Source organism: Ornithorhynchus anatinus, chromosome 3 (assembly GCF_004115215.2).
Source record: "Ornithorhynchus anatinus isolate Pmale09 chromosome 3, mOrnAna1.pri.v4, whole genome shotgun sequence".
Lineage (NCBI taxonomy): Eukaryota > Metazoa > Chordata > Mammalia > Monotremata > Ornithorhynchidae > Ornithorhynchus > Ornithorhynchus anatinus.
This window is the reverse complement of record NC_041730.1, coordinates 86941442-86961743: the sequence shown is the minus strand read 5'-3', so window position 1 is coordinate 86961743 and position 20302 is coordinate 86941442. Positions and strand designations below refer to the sequence as shown.

Here is a 20302-nt window from a genome sequence, read left to right as displayed (position 1 = left end):
GTTTATGGCGGAAAAAGCAGCCTCCCAAGAGCTCCAAGATGGTCCCGATCGTGGAGCCCTGTGCCCTTTAAATTGGCCCTGCTGTCTCCTCAGCGGGCAGGGCTCGGCTAGAAGGGCCTGTGAGCCGGGGCCCGCTCTCCTGTTGAAAGGGATATGCCCTCCTTGGAGGGGATGGGATTTTTTGCCCCGCCTCTCCTGGAAATGACTCCAAGGCCGGCTTTGACCTCATCATATCTGGAAGAAGCAGCGAGGCCCGATGAGAAGAGCACGGGAAGAGACCTCGGTTCTCTTCCGGGTTCCACCGCTTGCCGGGCTGGGTGACCTTGGACAAGTCACTTTAACGTCTGTGCCTTTGTTTCCTCATCTACGAGAAGGGGACGAGACGCTCGTTCTCCCTCGCCTGTGCCCGAAGCCCAACGTGGCACAGGGACCGTCCGAGGTGATCGTACTTTGTGTCTACTCGAGGTCTTAGAACAGTGCTTGACAAGCGCTTAACAAACACCCCCGTTAATTAATTCTGGGATCTCAAGGAAGCCGGTTGGATGGAAAGCTCAGGGCGACCGATCTCTCCCTTACTGCCATTCCTGTCTCAGCAAGGGGGACATCTCATGTCCTCAAAACGAGCCATGACCTTCAGCTGTTCAGCTGGGGGCCCCTGCTTGGTCAGGCCACGTCTGTCACGGGGAATGTGGGTTCCCTGGGCCAATAGACTTACTGTAAACACTCCCACTGGCTGTGGCCAGAAATAAGTTGACCTTTCCTTCCTTGTCTGAAGCCATATAAGTATTGCTGAGGCATCTGGTCAGGGATGTCCTGGGAGCCAACAGCTCCTTACAGTCGGCCTTAAAAACCCTCAGTCATCTTGTACCTTCCTACTTGGCCTCGCTGCTCTCCTACTGCAACCCAACCCACACACTTCACTCCTCCGCTGCCAACCTGCTCACTGTACCTCGGATCTCTTCTATCTCATTGCCGACCTCTCACCTCACCCGCGTCCTGCCTCTGGCCTGGAACGCCCTCCTTCATATCTGACAGACAATAACTCTCCCCCCCGTTCAAAGCGTCACCGAAGGCACATCTCCACCAAGAGGCCTTCCCTGACTAAGCCTTCATTTCCATTTCTCCCGCACCCTTCTATATTGTCTTATTTGCTTCTTTTATTCACCTCTCCCTCAGCCCCCCAGCACTTACGTACGTAGCTGTAATTTATTTATATTGATGCGTGTTTTCCCCTCAGACTGCAAGCTTGTTGTGGGCACGGAAGGTGTCTACCAACCCTGTTATATTCTCCCAAGTGCTTAGTATAATGCTCTGCACACTGTAAGCTCCACAGTAAATTCATTCAATAGTATTTATTGAGCACTTACTATGTGCAGAGCACTGTACTAAGCGCTTGGAATGTACAATTCGGCAACAGAGACCATCCCTGCCCAGTGACGGGCTCGCAGTCTAATCGGGGGAGACAGACGGACAAAAACAAGGCAACATAATCACGATAAATAGAATCAAGGGGATGTACACCTCATTAACAAAATAAAGAGGGGTGATTGACCGATTAATTGAAGCTCCCCTGGGCATTGCAAAACCACCAGAGTTTGACTCAAACGTTTTTGGATTTGTTCTTGAACAGTGAAGTGACTTTGGTCCACTCTGGGGTGGGCAGATCCCTCCCCATCTAGAGAATGCCACCCTGGCCCGGCCCAGCCCACCCATGAAATACATCTGAATCCTTGAGACTGACCCATTCCCAAAACCCTCAGAGGCCACTCCTGAGTAGACACTGCATCACTGTGCTTTAGCCTACTCACAGAACCCACATAAGAGGGGTTTTTTTTATGGTATTTGATAAGTGCTTACTTATGTCAGGTACTTTACTAAGTGCCGGGCAGATACGAGCTTATCAGGATGGACACAGTCCGTGACCCATGTGAGGCTCAGTCTTAATCCCCATTTTACAGATGAGGTAACCGAGGCACAGAAAGTGACTTGCCCGAGGACACGCAGCAGGAAAGTGGAGATCTGGGATTAGAACCCAGGTCCTTCTGACTCCCAGGCCCGTGCTGCTTCTCAGAGTTGGGGTTTGTGATGGATCAAGGGCATCGGGTGTGCAGGGAAGATCAGTTAATGCCCCATCAAATGAATTTATGATAGAGCAGCTGCTACTATCAAAACACTCTGTGTGGGAGGGGGTGGAGGAGGGGCCGCGGGTATTAGGGCTGCACTAATAATAATAATAATGTTGGTATTTGTTAAGCGCTTACTATGTGCCGAGCACTGTTCTAAGCGCTGGGGTAGACACAGGGGAATCACGTTGTCCCACGTGGGGCTCACAGTCTTAATCCCCATTTTACAGATGAGGGAACTGAGGCCCAGAGAAGTGAAGTGACTTGCCCACAGTCACACAGCCGACGAGTGGCAGAGCTGGGATTCGAACTCATGAGCCCTGACTCCAAAGCCCGTGCTCTTTCCACTGAGCCACGCTGCTTCTCTAGTCCATCCTGAAGTCCCCTGTTGACTCCCAAGGGGTGGGCGATAGGGCAAATTAAGCAGAGACTGCCACTGTCAGCCGGTGGCTCAGTCTGACCCGTGGGAGTTAGCCACAAAGTTGCCAATCAGCCTGTGTAAACACTTATGGGTTTGGATGTGTGCCACTCTTACAAAGTGGGTAAGACCTCATAAATGCCACTGCAGGTGCCTAAACCAGAGCTGGAGTAGAGTCCTGCGCTCCTCTCGGGTCTGCCCCTGGGTCAGAGTCAGCCGGGGCTCTGGAATTGGAGAATCCCTTCTTTCTTCGGCGATCCTTAGTTTCCCCTGGTCCAAGGGAAAACTGCCCCACCCCCTGCACTCAGCAGGTCTCTACCTGCTCATGTCAGTGCAGAACAGGATAATCAATGTCTTATGTGTTAAGCACTTACTATGTGCCAAGCACTGTATTAAGGACGGAGGTAGATCTGAGATAATGGGGCCTCACATGGAGGTCACAGTCTATGTAGGAGGGAGGATGGATATTGAACCCCCATTTTGCAGATGAGGGAAGTGAGAGGCACAGAGAAGTGAAGCGACTCGCCCAGGATTACACAGCGGGCAAGTGATGGAGCCGGGATTAGAACCCAGGTCCTCCGACTCCCAGGTCTAACTGTTTCCACTAGGCTATGCTGCTTCATCTTCACCATTTCTGGGTTCCTGCTGCACGGCTCCGTGGACTCCATTCTTTCCAACTCCAGGAGCCGATGATGCTGGTGGTGAGCGAGCCCTGTGACCGGGCCACAAGCCCGATAAGGAAGAGTCTGCAAAGCCGGAATCCCACACCAGAAGCCAACAACACGTTCCTTTCAGGAAGCAGAGTGGGCCATGGGGCAAATCCACATCTCAAAAGAGAAGTCGTGCGGCCTAGTGGATAGAACCCGGGCCTGGGAGTCAGAAGGACCTGGGCTCTAAATCCCTGCTCCACCACTTGTCCGCTGTGTGACCTTGGGCAAATCGCTTCACTTCTCTGGGGCTCAGTTACCTCATCTGTAAAATGGAGATTAAGGCTGTGAGCCCCATGTGGGACATAACCTTGTCCAATCTGAGTAACTTGTATCCACCCCAGCACTTACTATAGTGTCTGACACATAATATATGCTGAACAAATACCACAATAAAACAAAATAAAAAAGCACCATGAAAGTAAACTCATCCACCCTGCCTCACCCTGAGTGGCTGACTAGACTCACAGTGTTCCTCTTAGCTGCCTTGAAGAAACAGCTGGGCGCAGGGGCTACAATAATAATACGATTCTAATACTAATGTTGGTATTTGTTTAGCACTTATCTATGTCCCAAGCACTGTAAACTAAGCACCGGGGTAGATTCGATGCGTGTAAATTGGACACAGTCCCTGTCCCACGTAGGCCTCACATTATACCCTCCCAATTGCTTAGTACAGTGTACTGCACCAAGTCAGCACTCAATAAATGGATTTATCGATTGAGGGAGCACAGGTAGCTTATCCCCATTCCCAGATGAGAAAATGGGGAGACACAGAAAAGTTAAGTAATAATAATAACGATGATAATAATTGTGGTATCTGTTAAGTGCCGGGTGTTATGTACCAGGTGCTCTACTAAGCCCCGGTATGGAGTCGAGCAAATTGGGTTGGATACAGTCCCTGTCCCACATGGGGCTCGCAGTCTTAATCCCCATTTTACAAATGAGATAACTGAGGCACAGAGAAATAAAGTGACTCATCCATGGTCACCCAGCAAGCAAAAGGCGAAGCTGGGATTAGAACTCAAGTTCCCTGACCGCGAGGCCCAGGGCCTTTCCATGAGGCCACAGTGTTTCAGTGGGAACAAGCCTTGTGGAAGTTTTCCCATGTCAACCTATGGAAACGTCCCTTAGTGTCAGTCGCCACCCCTCCTTCTGACAAACCAAGACATCCTGAGAACTGAGAAGACAGCAAAAGATTTATTGTAATGTGCAAAGCATGGGCCAGACCACTGGAAACTACCATGGTAGCAGCTAGGTAGTCAGTGGCCCCCTCCCCACCCCCCATCCTCCCTAGCCCACTTCATCCTTACCACCTCTCCTTTCTGCCTTTGCTGCGAAAACGGGGACGCTTCCTACGTCAGCCACCCCCTCCACCCGCATTTCCAGGCACCTAAAAGTCACTGGCAGCGGAAGCTGACCCTCTCCTCCAGACTCTGAGCTCGTTGTGGGCAAGGAACGTCTCCGTCCGTTATGTCGTGCTCTCCCGAGCACTTAGTACAGTGCTTTGCACACAGTAAGCGCTCAATAAATACGTTCGAATGAATGAGTCCCCGGGGCCGGCCCTTCAGTCAGCGGTAGCCGCTTCAGTCTGTGGCCGGTGGGGCGGAGAGTAACAGGAGGGCCGTACCGGATACCTTCGGTTGTTACGGCCGACGGTTTCCCTCACCCTAATCTGCGCTCCCCAATAGTTCCCATGGAAATATCAGGGGGAGCGTCGACTGCCACTCGGACAGGCAGATGAATAACCGGTGTCCTCTCTGTCCCGCCGTGCCAGGAAAAAATCCTGTTCCTTTCCGGACGGACGAGGCTCGAGGATCCCCGACCTAGTCCTGGCCCGGAACTCAGGGCCCAGCGCGGGTGGGAGGTGAGGGAATCAAGCCAAGTCTCCAGGGCCGCGTAGCCCAAGATCATCCCCGATCCCGATCTCCCGGACTCCTTCATTGGCATCCGCACTCCTCCACGATCATGTCTTCGTGGTGGCCCAGGAGGACTTGGTCGCCTTCCAGGTACAGCATGCTCATGGGCCTCGTCTTCACGGGGGTGCAGCAGGTGTTGGGCACCAGGTTGGGGTGATAGTACTTGAGCATGCTCTAGAGGGAGAGAGTAGGCCGGGGAAGGGGAGGTCAGTCACAGTTCTCGAGGGATGAATAATAATGATAATAATGTTGGTATTTGCGAAGCGCTTACTACGTGCGGAGCACAGTTCTAAGCGCTGGGGTAGATCCAGGGTAATCAGGTTGTCCCACGTGAGGCTCACAGGTAATCCCCATTTGACAGATGAGGTAACTGCGGCCCAGAGAAGTGAAGTGACTTGCCCACAGTCACACAGCTGCCAAGTGGCAGAGGCAGGATTCGAACCCATGACCCCTGACTCCCCAGCCCAGGCTCTTTCCACTGAGCTATAACGCTTCCATTAACCCGCCAGAAAGGAAGGTGAATCAGCCAAGAGGAAGATCAGCACCTGTATAGGATGCTGTCTGTCCGTAGGTTCTCCAGTGCTCCCCTGGATGACTCTGCCTATGGAGGTCGGCTCAGAATGGAGCCCACGGCATTTCGGGTTAGGGCCCAGGCAGCCTCCTTGAGCATAGTGAAGGGATGGCTTTATGTGCCCTTTCCCCCCCCCTTAAAAAAAATAATAATAATGGTATTTGTTCATTCATTCAATCATATTTACTGAGCACTTACTGTGGGCAAATCACTGTACTAAGCACCTAGGTGAGTCAGAGTACTTGTTTTGTTGTCTGTCTCCCCCATTTAGGCTGTGAGCCCTTTGTTGGGCAGGGATGGTCTCTCTGTTGCCAAATTGTCCATTCCAAGCGCTTAGTACAGTGCCCTGCACACAGTAAGCGCTCAATAAATACGATTGAATGAATGAGTACAATACAACAATAAACAGATATGTTCCCTGCGCATAATGAGTTTACAATCTAATACTTACTATGTGCCAGGCGCTACACTAACCGCTGGATATAAGATAATCGGGTTGGACAGACTCCCTGTCCCACATGGGGTGCATAGTCTTAATCCCCATTTTACAGATGAGGTAACTGAGGCCCAGAGAAGCAAAGTGACTTGCTCCAGGTAATACGGCAGACGAGTGGCAGAGCTGGGATTAGAATCCAGGTCCTCTGAGTCCAAGACCTGTGCTCTGTCCACTAGGCCATGCAGCTTCTCTTTCTCTTAACTGAGTCCTCTAAATCTGCAGTGCAGGGTGATGGTTGTAATAGTAATAATAATAATGATGACAATAATAATAATAATAATAGTACTTGTTAAGTGCTTATTATGATAATGTTGGTATTTATTAAGCTCTTACTATGTGCAGAGCACTGTTCTAAGCGCTGGCATAGATACAGGGTAATCAGGTTGTCCCACGTGAGGCTCACAGTTAATCCCCATTTCACAGATGAGGTGCACCATACTAGTCACTGGGGTAGACATAAATTAATGAGGTTGGGCGCAGTCCCTATCCCAAAAGGGGATCACAGTCTAAATTAGAGGGAGTAGGATTAATCCCCATTTTATAGATAAGGAAACTGTGGCAGAGAAGTTAAGTGACTTCCCCAAGGTCTCATAGCAGACCAGCGGCTGAGCTGGGATTAGAATCCAGGTCCCCTCACTCCCAGACCCAGGCTCTTTCTCACTAGGACAATGCTACCCAACTCTGAGGGTCTCCAGAGTGGCCACTCTAAATAATAATTATGGTATTTGCTAAGCGCTTAACTATGTGCCAGGCACTGCCAGGAGTTGGGTAGATCCAAGCAAATCGGGTTGGATACAGTCCCTGTTTCACGTGGGGAATCACAGTCTTAATCCTCGTTTTACAGATGAGGTAACTGAGGGCCAGAGAAGTGAAGTGACTTGCCCAAGGGCACATAGCAGACCAGTAGCCGAGCCGGGGATTAATCTGACTTCCAGGTCCCTGCTCTATCCCCTATGCCGTGTCACTTTTAGAAAAGCACTCTAATGATAATAATAATGATAATGTTGGTATTTGTTAAGCGCTTACTATGTGCAGAGCACTGTTCTAAGCGCTGGGGGAGATACAGGGCAATCAGGTGGTCCCACGTGAGGCTCACAGTTAATCCCCATTTTACAGATGAGGCACAGAGAAGTGAAGTGACTTGCCCACAGTCACACAGCTGCCAAGGGGCAGATCCTGCATTCGAACCCATGACCTCTGACTCCGAAGCCCAGGCTCTTTCCACTGAGCCACGCTGCTTCTAGATTGTGGGCGACTATAAGCTCAGTGTGGGCAGCGAACATGACTACCGGCTCTGTTATATTGTACTCTCCCAAACGTTTAGTGCAACGCTCTGCATGCAGTAAGTATTCGATAAATACAATTGATTGATTTATTGATTGATGAGGGGCAGGAAACAAGTGTTCCCACCCTAAAAACAATGCCCTGAGAGTAGCCGCTAGAGGGACTCTCACCCCAGAAGAGTGGACGGGCTCATTCATTCAATCGTATTTATTGAGCGCTTACTGTGTGCAGAGCACTGTACTAAGCGCTTGGAATGTACAATCTGGCAACAGATACTTTAGCCTAGGTAGTAATACTAGCAGTAATTGTGGCACTTGTTAGGCGCTCTCTATGTGTCAAGCGCCGTACAAAGCACTGGGGTAGGTACAGTATATAAAATAAAATAAAAATGGTATTTGTTAAGCGCTTATTATGGGCAAAGCACCGTTCTAAGCGCTGGGGGATACAAGGTGATGAGGGAGTCCCACACGGGGCTCACAGTTTTAATCCCCCTTTTACAGATGAGGCATCTGAGGCCCAGAGAAGTGAAGTGACTTGCCCAAAGTCACCCAGCTGGCACGCGGCAGAGCCGGGGTTAGAACTCATGACCTCTGACTCCGAAGCCCAGGCACTTTCCACTGAGCCACGCTGCTTCTCTCTATGCAGATCGGACATGTTTCCTACCCAACACAGTCTAAGTAGGAGGGAGAACAGGTATTTCGTCCCCCTTTTATGGATCAGGAAACCGAGGCAAGATAAGTGAAGTGACTTGCCCGCGGTCAGCCAGCAGGCAAGTGGCCTAGTGGGGCTTAGAACGGGATCCCCCGACTCCCAGCCCTCTGATTCCCAAGTCTGTGCTCATCACACTAGACACCCCTGCTTCTCTGGCCCGAGTCAGGGTCCAAGAGTGCCGTTCGGCTCCCGGGTGACCTGGGGCCAGTCACAGCTGCTCTGTGTCTCGATTTCCTCATCTGTAAAAGGAATATCGTACTACCTGCCTCTCCTTACCTTCCTCCTCACCTCCAAGAGATGTTGCCAAAACAAAATGAGATTAATAATGTTGGCGTTTGTTAAGCTCTTACTATGTGCAGAGCACCGTTCTAAGCGCTGGGGTAGATCCAGGGTCATCAGGTTGTCCCACGCGAGGCTCACACTTAATCCCCATTTTACAGATGAGGTAACTGAGGCACCGAGAAGTTAAGTCACTTGCCCACAGTCACACAGCTGCCAAGTGGCAGAGCCGGGAGTCGAGCCCATGACCTCTGACTCCCAAGCCCAGGCTCTTTCCTCTGAGCCACGCTGCTTCCCACTACCGAGCTTCGGAAAAATAAAGGTGCAGTCCAAAATATTATTATTATCATCATTGGACTGTCAGATGTGGCTCTGGGGCTCCCGTGCTAAGGAAAGGAAGACCTTTAATAAAAGCGGCTGGTACGCTCCTCTGCTCTATTGTAAGCTCCTCCACTCCACTGTAATAATAATAATAATGTTGGTATTTGTAAAGCGCTTACTATGTGCCGACCACCGTTCTAAGCGCTGGGGTAGACACAGGGCATTCAGGTTGTCCCACGTGGGGCTCACAGTCTTAATCCCCATTTTACAGATGAGGTAACTGAGGCACCGAGAAGTGAAGTGACTTGCCCAAAGTCACACAGCTGACAAGTGGCCGAGCCGGGATTCGAACCCATGCCCTCTGACTCCCAAGCCCGTGCTCTTTCCACTGAGCCACGCTGCTTCTCTTGTAAGCTCCTTGAGGGTAGGGGACTTGTCTACCAACTCCCGGTGTATTCTCCCAAGCATTTAGTACAGTGCCCCGCACACAACGGCAACTGTTTGATAAATAGGGAAGCCGCCTAGCCTAGTGGAAAGAGTTCAGGCTTGGGAGTCAGAGGACCTGCGTCCTAATCCCGACTCCTCCTCTTGTCTGCTGCGTGACCTTGGGCAACTCACTTGCTTCTCTGTGCCTCACTTGCCTCATCTGTAAAACGGGGATCAAGACTTTGAGCTTGGGCTGTGTCCAAGCTGATTAGCTTGTAATAGTAATAATAATGTTGGTATTTGTTAAGCGCTTACTACGTGCAGAGCACTGTTCTAAGCGCTGAGGTAGATACAGGCCGTCCGACGTGAGGCTCCTAGTTAATCTCCATTTTACAGATGAGGTAACTGAGGCACAGAGAAGCGAAGTGACTCGCCCACAGTCACACAGCCGACAAGCGGCAGAGCCGGGAGTCGAACCCACGACCCCTGACTCCGAAGCCCAGGCTCTTTCCACTGAGCCACGCTGCTTCCCGTCTACCCTCGTCTCTACAACTACCTTGTATCTACCCTAGTACTTCATACAGTGCCTGGCACACCGTAAGCGCTTAACACATACTGCTGATTGATTGATCGACTCATCCAAGATAATAATGATAATAATAATGTTGGTATTTGTTAAGCGCTCACTAGGTGCCGAGCACTGTTCTGAGCGCAGGGGTAGACACAGGGGAATCAGGTTGGCCCACGTGGGGCTCACAGATGAGCATTTTACAGATGAGGGAACTGAGGCACCGAGAAGTGAAGGGACTTGCCCAAAGTCACACAGCTGACAGGTGGCCGAGCCGGGATTCGAACCCATGACCTCCGACTCCAAAGATCTGAGTAGCGGAGGGCAGAGAGAGGGAGGTGGTTACCTGGATGTAGGCATGGTTGGTGGGTTTGAATTCCTCTCCCAGCGGGTTGGGACAGACGCCCTCACAGCGGTAGGCGTTGTACTGCTTGGGATAGATGACCCATTTACTCCAGCCGACCTGACCGAAGTCCACGTGGAAGTTCACCCTCCGGCACCGGCCGCTGGCGCCGCTGACGGCTTCCTCCTTCTTGTGGCGCCGGTGTCTCTTGAACTTCTCCCGGAAAAGCCTCGCCCCCCGGGCCCTCTGAGAGTTTTCTGCTGCCCTCAGCAAGGGGGAGCCGCCCAGGCCGCTCTGCTCCTTCGAAGGGTTCGAGTGCAGCATCAGCAGCACGTCCGAGGCCGGGGCGTCCGGCCGCCGGGGCCCGCAGTTCCGAGCCGTCTCCTTCCCCCCGGCCGGCGTCTCCTCCCGGGAGCCGGATTGGCCGAACCAGTCGGAGAGGGGCCCGGTCACCTCCAGGACCGTGCCGTTGGGGGTGACGCTGACGCGCGAGGGAGCGAGGGTGGACCGGCCCAGCAGGCGACGCTCCCGGCAGGAGTCCGGGCCGCTCTCTCTGTCCGGTTTGGGCTGGTGGAAGATCTCCACCAGGAGTGGCTTTTGGGCCTCCGGGCTCAGGGGGTCGAGCAGCGGGGACACGGGCACGGGGAGCCTCAACTCTGCCATCTCCAGCTCCTCTGCCTGGTTGATGAAGGAGAAATCAAAGGCGAAAACCCATCGCTGCTCTTCCAGTTCCACTCCTAGGCAGAAAATAATAAAAATAACGGTGGTATTTGTTAAGCACTTACCGGGTGCTAGGCACTGTACTCGGCACTGGGGTGGATGCAAGTAAATCAGGTTGGACACCGTGGTCCTCATGGTCTCAATCCCCATTTTACAACTGAGGCCCAGAAGTGAAGTGACTTGCCCAAGGTCACGCAGCAGACGAGTGGCGGAGTCAAGATTAGAACCCATGACCTCCTGACTCCCAGGCCTGTGCTCTAGCCACTCTGCCAAGCACAGAAAGACACGCGGGTAGGGGGGAAGAGTCAATAAAGAAATGTCTGCCCCACCTTGGCTACCCTCACAAACCCTGGCCCCCACTTCATTCTTCAACATGGTGGAGTCGGGTCAAGCCCTGAGCTGTTCACGTCCGGCCACCGGAAAGATCCAGGGCAGGACCCTTCTGACCAGGGCGATGGGACAGAGCTGCGGAACGGTGCAGTGACTCAGCTGCAGGTGGCTGCTGGTACCACTTGAAGGGGCGAGGGGGGGGTTAAAAGAAGAGGAGGAGGAGGAGGAATATTTCCACTATCCCCGCCACGGCTGAGAATTGATTCTTCTAAGCTTCCCCCAAAGCTCTAGTCTGTAACCCCCAAAAAGCCAGTTTTGGTGATGGACTACTGGCACTCAACGGCTTGGTTCAGGATTAACTACTAGGGCCAGAGGTCACAGCGTGGCCCAGTGGAAAAAGGTCGGGCCTAGGTCCTGGGTTCTAATTCCGCCTTCCCTGAATTGCCTGCTGCATGACCCTGGGCAAGTCACTTAACCAATCATATTTATGGAGCACTTACTGTGTGCAGAGCACTGTACTAAGCGCTTGGAGCAGAGGAAAAGGGAGGGCTCGGTCCGGGAAGGCCCCCTGGAGAGGGTGAACTATCAGTAGGGCTTTGAAGAGGGGAAGTGTGCTAGTTCGGCGGATGTGAGAAGGGCCAGAGGTAGGACTTGGGTCAGGGGTCGACGGCGGGGCAGGCGAGGATGAGGCACACTGAGAAGGCTCCCAAGCACTTAGTACAGTGCTCTGCACACAGTAGGCACCCCATAAATGCCACCGACTGAGATTAGTCCCTTCCCACTCACCTTACCCTTTCCCCTCTCCGCCACCTTTCTGCCGCCTTGAACCTACAGCTAGGGGAGGCATCAAGCGTGCTTAGTGGGGAGAAATAGCTTGGACACTAAGTTAGTCACAAAATAGTATGACCACAGCAGAGTTCCTCTCTTAGAAGATCCTCTACTGGTCCCAGTCCTCAAAGGGGCCATGTGGAAATTGGGTGTTTACGGGCAAGAACACTCAGGAAGTAACTAAGGGCAAGTGTTCCCATGTACATTTGCGAGTCTGAGCAGACTTCAGGAAGGAGGAGGTGAGGTGCAGCATGATAATAATAATAATAGTAATAATTCGTGATATTTGTTAAGCTCTTACCATGAGCCAAGCACTGTACTAAGCCCTGGAGTAATATAATCAGGATAATCGGGTTCCACATGGGGCTCACAGTCAAAGCAGGAAGGAGAACAGGTAGTGAATCCCTATTTTACAGATGAGATAACAGAGGTTTAGGGAAGTTAAGTGATTTGCCCAGGGTCAAAGAGCAGACAAGTGGTGGAGCCCGGATCTTTGGACCCAGGTCTGTGCTCTTTCCACTAGTCCGCATCTTACCAAGTATCTGAACTCCATTAGCATAGGGTTTTAGCTGGCTTAATTGAGAAGTCCTTAACAATGGGATGGAAGACTGCTACTTCCCAGACTTTTAGTATGCCTGGGAGTCCCTTAACTTCTTCCAAGATCTTCCGCGATCTCCCTTTCCCCAAGATGAAGTTTCAGAGGTCTGTTCTTAAAGGAGCAGCTCCAACGTCAATATGATTCTCAAACACAATGCACTGTCCAGTTCTCTAGTTTCTCCTTCCTCCCACTGTCTTTGCTAGACGTGGGCAGAGAATCGAAGAGGAAATGGTGACTCCGGTCAGCACCTTTTGCTTCCCTCTAAACACCTGTCAGCTGTGTGACTTTGGGCAAGTCACTTAACTTCTCTGGGCCTCAGTTCCCTCGTCTGTAGAATGGGGATTAAGACTGTGAGCCCCACGTGGGACATCCTGATCACCTTGTAGCCTCCCAGCTACAGTGCTTTGCACATAGTAAGCGCTTAACCAATTCCATCATCATCATTATTATTATTACGGGTAAGAGTATCCAAGAGTCTGGGGATCGAAATGGCTACAGAGCTTTTCCTTTATCTGTGCTCTTTCTTCAATTATCCAGGCTAGCAGGCCCTTCCCGACGCTGATAATAGAAGCAGCGTGGCTTAGTGGAAAGAGCGCCGGCTTGGGAGTCGGCGGGCGTGGGTTCTGATCCCGGCTCCGCCACTTATCAGCTGTGTGACTTTGGGCAAATCACTTCACTTCTCTGGGCCTCAGTTACCTCATCTGTAAAATGGGGATTAAGATGGCGAGCCCCACGTGGGACAACCTGCCGACCTTGTATCTATCCCAGGGCTTAGAAAAGTGCTTGGCACATAGTAAGCACTTAACAAATACCATTATTATTATTATTAGAGAGAGTGGACTGCACAGGTGGGGTGATGGAGGTGTGGATGTGAAAGATTGGAGTCTGGGGTCCTTTAATAGCATCTAACATCCCGAGCATGGAAAAGAGAGCCCTTACCTCCCTCCCCCTCACCCCCGGCCAACACACACACACACACACACACACACACACACACACACACACAATCACCTCACCTCCCCCAAGATCTCTACTAGCCCCCAATGGATCCTGGACTCCTCCCCCACTCCTTTTCCTCCCCCACCCGCCTGGCAGAACAACTGCTTAATCCAATAACCCCCTCCTTCTCCCTGCTGTTCTCAGACACTTATCCCCCAATAACCCCTTTCTTATTTCACCCCCACCCCAATCACACTTTCCCACAAAACAGTCTGATTAACTCCCTCTCTACACGGTAAACTCGTGTGCAAGGAACACGTCTACCAACTCTGTTGTATTATTATCTCCCAATCAAGCAATCAATCAGTGGTATTTACTGAGTGCTTACTGTGTGCAGGGCACGGTAGTAAGTGCTTGGGAGAGTAATAATAATAACGATGGTATTGGTTAAGCACTTACCGTGTGCCAGGCCCTGTTCTGAGCGCTGGGGTAGTTACTAGATAATTGGGTTATATGCAGTCCCTGTCCCACATAGAGCTCACAGCCTTAATTCCCATTTTACAGATGAGGGAACCGAGGCAAAGAGAAGTTAAATGACTTGCCCACGGTCACACAGCAGGCCCGTGCTCTATCCACTAGGCCACTCTGCTTCTCTAAGTGCAACAGAATTAACAGAGACATTTCCTTTCCATAATGAGATTAGTACAGTGCTGGACATAGTAAGCGCTAAATAAGTGTCGCTGATTGATTACATTCCTTCCCTCAGCTACTTTGCTTGCTTTATTAGGCCACTCATCGACTATAGCATTAAGTCCTTCAATTTTCTCCCCTCTAAATACCAAACCCCCTCCACTGAGACCTAGTTTCTGTGCAGGATCTAGGACACTGTCTCTTCCATCTACCCTCTTCCGGTGGTCACCCCCAACTAAATAATTATTCTGACCCTTGTTCTGTGGGACCGCTAGGGACTACGGGACACCAGGGCACCAATTCACCGAGGATGCATCTCGGAGCCCCACGGGAGAGCCACAGCTGTTCACAGAAATGATGACTGCTGTGTAGTCAGAGAAGCAGCGTGGCTTAGTGGAAAGAGCACGGGCTTGGGAGTCACACGTCCCGACTGTACTCATCCCGACTCTGCCACTTGTCAGCTGTGTGACTTTGCGCAGGTCGCTTAACTTCTCTGGGCCTCAGTTCCCTCATCTGTAAAATGGGGATTGACTGTGAGCCCCATGGTGGGCAGCCTGATAACTTCCATCTATCCCAGAAGTGCTTGGCACATAGTAAGCGCTTAACGAATGCCATCATTATTTTTATGATGTACAACAGAGTTGGCAGGGAATGTGTCTACAGATCCTGTTGCTCTCTCTCAAGTGCTTGGCACAGTGCTCTGCTCAATAAATACCATTGATTGATTGAACGATGTACCCAGAGGCCTCATATGGCTGTTAGGGCTTTGGGGGGAAGCATTTGTGATTTTAAGTGCCTGAAGAAGGTCCTGTAGGGGTGGAAGAACCGCCCCCCACCGCCTCTTCTCCATCCTCCCTGCTTCGTGAACTCTCTGCCTGCCCCCCAGGCCCCAGCTGGGGTGCCGCTCCGACCTGGTTCGACCTTCATTTCAGGGTAGATTCTGCCCACGGGTCTTACTCCCCTACCCACGGGTCTTGCTCCCTTCCTTGCAGTCCGACCCCATCGCACCCCGACCCCCAAGAGGCTAGGTGATGAGCCTGGGGGGACAGTGGCGGGTGGGGGCTGCATTGGCATTGAGGGGAGGTGAGACTCCCAGGTGACATTTACAAATGACCCTTGGAGGGGGTGGCCTGGTCCTCTTCTCCTCCCCCCCGACCCAACTGCCGCAAAGGGAGGGCAGGGCTCACAGAGCTGGGGTGCTGGGGGGGAAGCAGGCCTTCACTTTAGATCAGATTAACGGATGTGGATTGCACCCCCCTCCCGCCCCCCGGCCGGGTCGGGTCGCTGTCTGGCCGCTGACCCGAGGGGCTGGCTCAGGCCCAGGCCTCGGCCCCCGGAGGGCAGGGGAGGGGAGAGGAGGGGAAGGGAGGAGGGGTGTGAGGTCGACGAAGGGGCAGCGCCGAGGGCCACCCGGAGGGATGTGGATTGGGCCGACTCGGGGCTGGAAGGTCTGGGATAGTCTCTAAATACACCCTAAACCCTCTCACCCCCTCTTGGCCCAGCAGGGCCTGGCGGAGACATCAACGGGCAGGACGATTAATTAGTTGGCATTCAAAATACTACTTACGGTATATGTTCAGCGCTTACTATGTGCAAAGCCCCGTTCTAAGCGCCGGGGTAGATGCAAGTTAATCAAGTTGGACACGGTCCCTGTCCCACATGGGGCTCACAGTTGTAATCCCCATTTTGCAGATGAGGTAACTGAGGCGCAGAGAAGTTATGCGACTTGCACAAGAGCACACAGCAGAGAAGTGGAGGAGCTGGGATTAGAACCCACGACCTCTGACTCCCATGCCTGTGCTCTTGCCGGGGCCCACCTCGGCCAGAGCACCGTACTGAGCACTTGGGGACTCACAGTGCCGATAGACTGGTAAAACAGAAGCAAGGGAAGGGCAGGCATATCAATTGATTAGCAGTATGAATTCAAATAATTGGAGCAGCATGGTCTAATGAGAGAGCACGGGCCTGGGAGTCGGAATACCTGGGTTCGAATCCCGGTTCCCCCTATTTACCTGCTAATTTTTGCCTCTAATCTTTAGTTTCCTCATCTGTAAAATAGGGACTTAAAAAATAGTGGATAGCGCACGGGCCTGGGAATCAGAAGGACCTGGGTTCTCATGCCGGCTCCTCCACTTGTCTGCTGTGTGCCCTTGGGCAAATCACTTAATTTCTCTGTGCCTCAGTTACCTCATCTGTAAAATGGGAATCGAGATTGAGCCCCATGTGGGACAGGGACTGCGTCCAACCTGATTATTTTATTTTATTATTTTATTTTATTTTGTTATTTTATTATTTTATTATTTTGTTAATGAATTGTACATCGCCTTGATTCTATTTAGTTGCCATTGTTTTTACGAGATGTTCTTCCCCTTGACGCTTAGTGCCATTGTTCTTGTCTGTCCGTCTCCCCCGATTAGACTGTAAGCCCGTCAAACGGCAGGGACTGTCTCTATCTGTTGCCGACTTGTTCATCCCAAGCGCTTAGTACAGTGCTCTGCACATAGTAAGCGCTCAATAAATACTATTGAATGAATTTGCTTGCATCCACCCCCGCCCTTTAGTACAGTGCCTGACACATAGTGAGTGCTTAAACAAATACCATAATTATTATTACTTAATTTCTCTGGCCTCAGTTCTCACCTGCAAAATGAGGATTAAGACTGTGAGCCCCATGTGGCCCATGGACTGTGTCCAGCCTGATTACTTTGTATCTGCCCCAGCGCTCAGAACAGTGCCTGGCACAAAGTGATTAACAAGTACCATAAAAAGAGAAAAATAAAAGGAATGAAATACTTGTTCTTTCCCTTAGATGTTGATCCCATATGGGACAGGGGTGGTGTCAGATTGATCTGAGTACCTTGTATCTATCACAGCTCTTAGCGCAGCGCTTGGCACAAAGCGTTTAATACCGTTATTTGATTATTATTAGTAGTAGTAGTAGTAGTATTCAATCAGTAGCATGTATTGAGTGCATACAGTGTGCAGAACTCTGTACTAAGCGCTACGGAGAGTACAATAGCATAAATAGATCCGATCCCTGCCCTCAAGGAGTGGGCCTAACAGTAAACTAAGCACTGGGAAACACGAGGTGGCTGTAAAGGACAGAGGACAGAGAGGGTACATACTGGATTGGCAGGGGATGGGCAGGGCCCAGACTGGTAAGGACAGGGCACGGATAGGATACGAACAGAGCACAGACAGGACAGGACATGGAACGGGCAGTGCAGAGGACAGACTGGTGGAATGAGCTGGGCACAGCCAGAATATGGACAGGACACGGACAGGACATGGACAGGGCATGGGCAGGGCACGGACAGAGCACAGACAAGACCGGACAGGGCACGGACAGGGCACAGACAAGACCGGACAGGGCACGGACAGGGCACAGACAAGACCAGACAGGATATGGACAGGGCACGGACAGGGCAGAGAAAAGACCGGACAGGACATGGACAGGGCACGGCCAGGGCACAGACAAGACCGGACAGGGCACGGACAGGGCACAGACAAGACCGGACAGGGCACGGACAGGGCACAGACAAGACCAGACAGGATATGGACAGGGCACGGACAGGGCAGAGAAAAGACCGGACAGGACATGGACAGGGCACGGACAGGGCACAGACAAGCCCGGACAGGGCACGGCCACCCGCCGGACAGGATACGGACAGGGCACGGACAGGGCACTTACAAGCCTAGACAGGGCCCGGGCAACCCCCGGACAGGGCACGGACATGGACAGGGTACGGACAACCCCCGGACAGGGCACGATAGGGCCCAGACAAGCCGGCCAGAGCACGGACACTCCCCGGACAGGACAGGACATGGACAGGGCAGGGCACAGACAAGCCTGGACAAGGCACGGACGACCCCCGGACAGCGCAAGGGCAGGGCAAAGACAAAACCGGACAGGGCACGGAAAACCCCCAGGCAGGGCACGGCTAGAGCACAGACAAGCAGGGCAGGCACAGACAACCCCCGGACAGGATACGGACAGGATAGGGAAAGGGCCCGGACAGGGCACCGACAAGCCTGGACAGGGCACGGGCAACCCCCGGACAGGGCACGGAGAGGGCACGGACAATCCCGGACAGGGCCCGGACACCCACCGGATAGGAGACGGACGGGACACGGACAGGGCCCGGACAGAGCACGGACAACCCTCGGACAGGACATGGACAGGGCACGGGCAAGCCCCGGGTAGGGCACGGACACGGACACAGATAGGATCCGGGCTGGACAGGGCAGATGACGGACAGGCCACGGACAAACACGGGCAGGGCAGCGTGGCTCCTTGGCAAGAGCCCGGGCTTGGGAGTCAGAGGTCACGGATTCGAATCCCGACTCTGCCACTTGGCAGCTGTGTGACTGTGAGCAGGTCACTTCTCTGAGCCTCAGTTCCCTCATCTGTCAAATGGGGATGAAGACTGGGAGCCTCACGTGGGACAACCTGATGACCCTGGATCTCCCCCAGAGCTTAGAACAGTGCTTGGGCCCACGGTAAGCGCTTCACAGATACCAACATGATGATTATTATCCCCTACGGGGCGGACCCAGAGCCGACCCCAGGCGTGGGCAGAGGAGGGACGGGTCATAGGTAGGACCGGGAGCGGGAGGGCCGAGATTAGGTCGGCCAGGGCGGGGGCGGGGGGGCGTTTTACCTTGCGCCCGGAGGCTGCGGATGATGCGCGCCCGAGGAGGAGCGCCGCGGAACAGGTTGAGCATGTAGGGGGCCGGGGCCGGGGCCTGGCCCGGGGCTGGGGGCAGATGGACCTGGCCGGGGTCTCTGGTCCGGACCGCCGCCGCCGTCGCCCCCCTGACCAGGACGAGGACCCAGGAGATCTGGAGCAGCCCGGGCCGGAGGCCGCGGCCCATCATGGCTCTGGCCTGGCTGGACCCGGCCCCCTCCCACCTTTATATCCCCCCCGCCGCCTCCCCCACCCTCCCCAAGCGGGCTGACCCCAGGAGGGTGGGGTGGACCGGGGGTCAGGCCGGACTGGGGGGGGGGGGGGAGAAGAGCCCTCCCCTCCTGTCTGGGCAGGGGGGCGTGGGGGGCTGGGAGGCTGCCCGGGGGAAAAAGGCCAGAGGGAGCGCTTGCAGGCCGGTCCTTCCTTCCTTCCTTCTTTCAATCGTGCTTACTGAGCGCTTACTGTGTGCGCGGCACTGGACTAAGCGCTTGGAAAGCACAATGCGGCACCTGAGACATGCATTCATTCATTCAGTAGTATTTATGGAACGCTTACTAGGTGCAGAGCCCTGGACCAAGCGCTTGGAAAGCACAATGCGGCACCTGGGACATGTATTCATTCATTCGATAGTATTTATGGAGAACTTACTAGGTGCAGAGCACTGGACCAAGCGCTTGGAAAGCACAGTGCGGCACCAGAGACATCCATTCATTCGATAGTATTTATGGAGCGCTTACTAGGTGCAGAGCACTGGACCAAGCGCTTGGAAAGCACAATGCGGCACCAGAGACATGCATTCATTCATTCGATAGTATTTATGGAGCGCTTACTAGGTGCAGAGCACTGTACTAAGGGCTTGGAAAACACATTTCGGCACCTGAGACATTCATTCATTCATTCGATAGTATTTATGGAGCGCTTAGTATGTGCAGAGCGCTTGGAATGGACAATTCGGCAGCAGATAGAGACAGTCCCTCGTCATTGACGGGCACACAGTCTCCCTGCCCGACAATAGGCTCACAGTCTAGAAGGGGGAGACAGACAACAGAGCAAAACACTGTCTGGTCCTTTGTTCATTCATTCTTTCGATCGTATTTATTGAGCGCTTACTGTGTGCAGAGCACTGTCCTAAGCGCTTGGAAAGCACAATTGGGCACCAGGTAGAGACAATCCCTACCCAACAACGGGCTTACGGTCTAGAAGGGGGAGACAGATAACAAAACAAAACGCTGTCCGGTCCTTCGTCCATTCATTCACTCAAGCGTACTTACTGAGCGCTTACTGCGTGCAGAGCACTGTAGTAAGCTCTTGGAAAGCACAGTTCGGCACCAGACACAATCCCT

General features: G+C 52.8%; 1 protein-coding gene across 1 annotated transcript; it reads right to left on the bottom strand.

The window, feature by feature from the left end:
* Positions 1 to 5149: 5149 nt before the first annotated feature.
* Positions 5150 to 19146, bottom strand: NODAL (nodal growth differentiation factor). The gene is made up of 3 exons (XM_029059871.2): positions 18933 to 19146; positions 10170 to 10903; positions 5150 to 5341 (listed from the first exon to the last, which is right to left on the bottom strand). The coding sequence occupies exons 1-3, from the start codon at positions 19144 to 19146 to the stop codon at positions 5189 to 5191; spliced, it is 1101 nt and encodes a 366-aa protein (XP_028915704.1). The 3' UTR covers positions 5150 to 5188.
* Positions 19147 to 20302: the final 1156 nt, after the last annotated feature.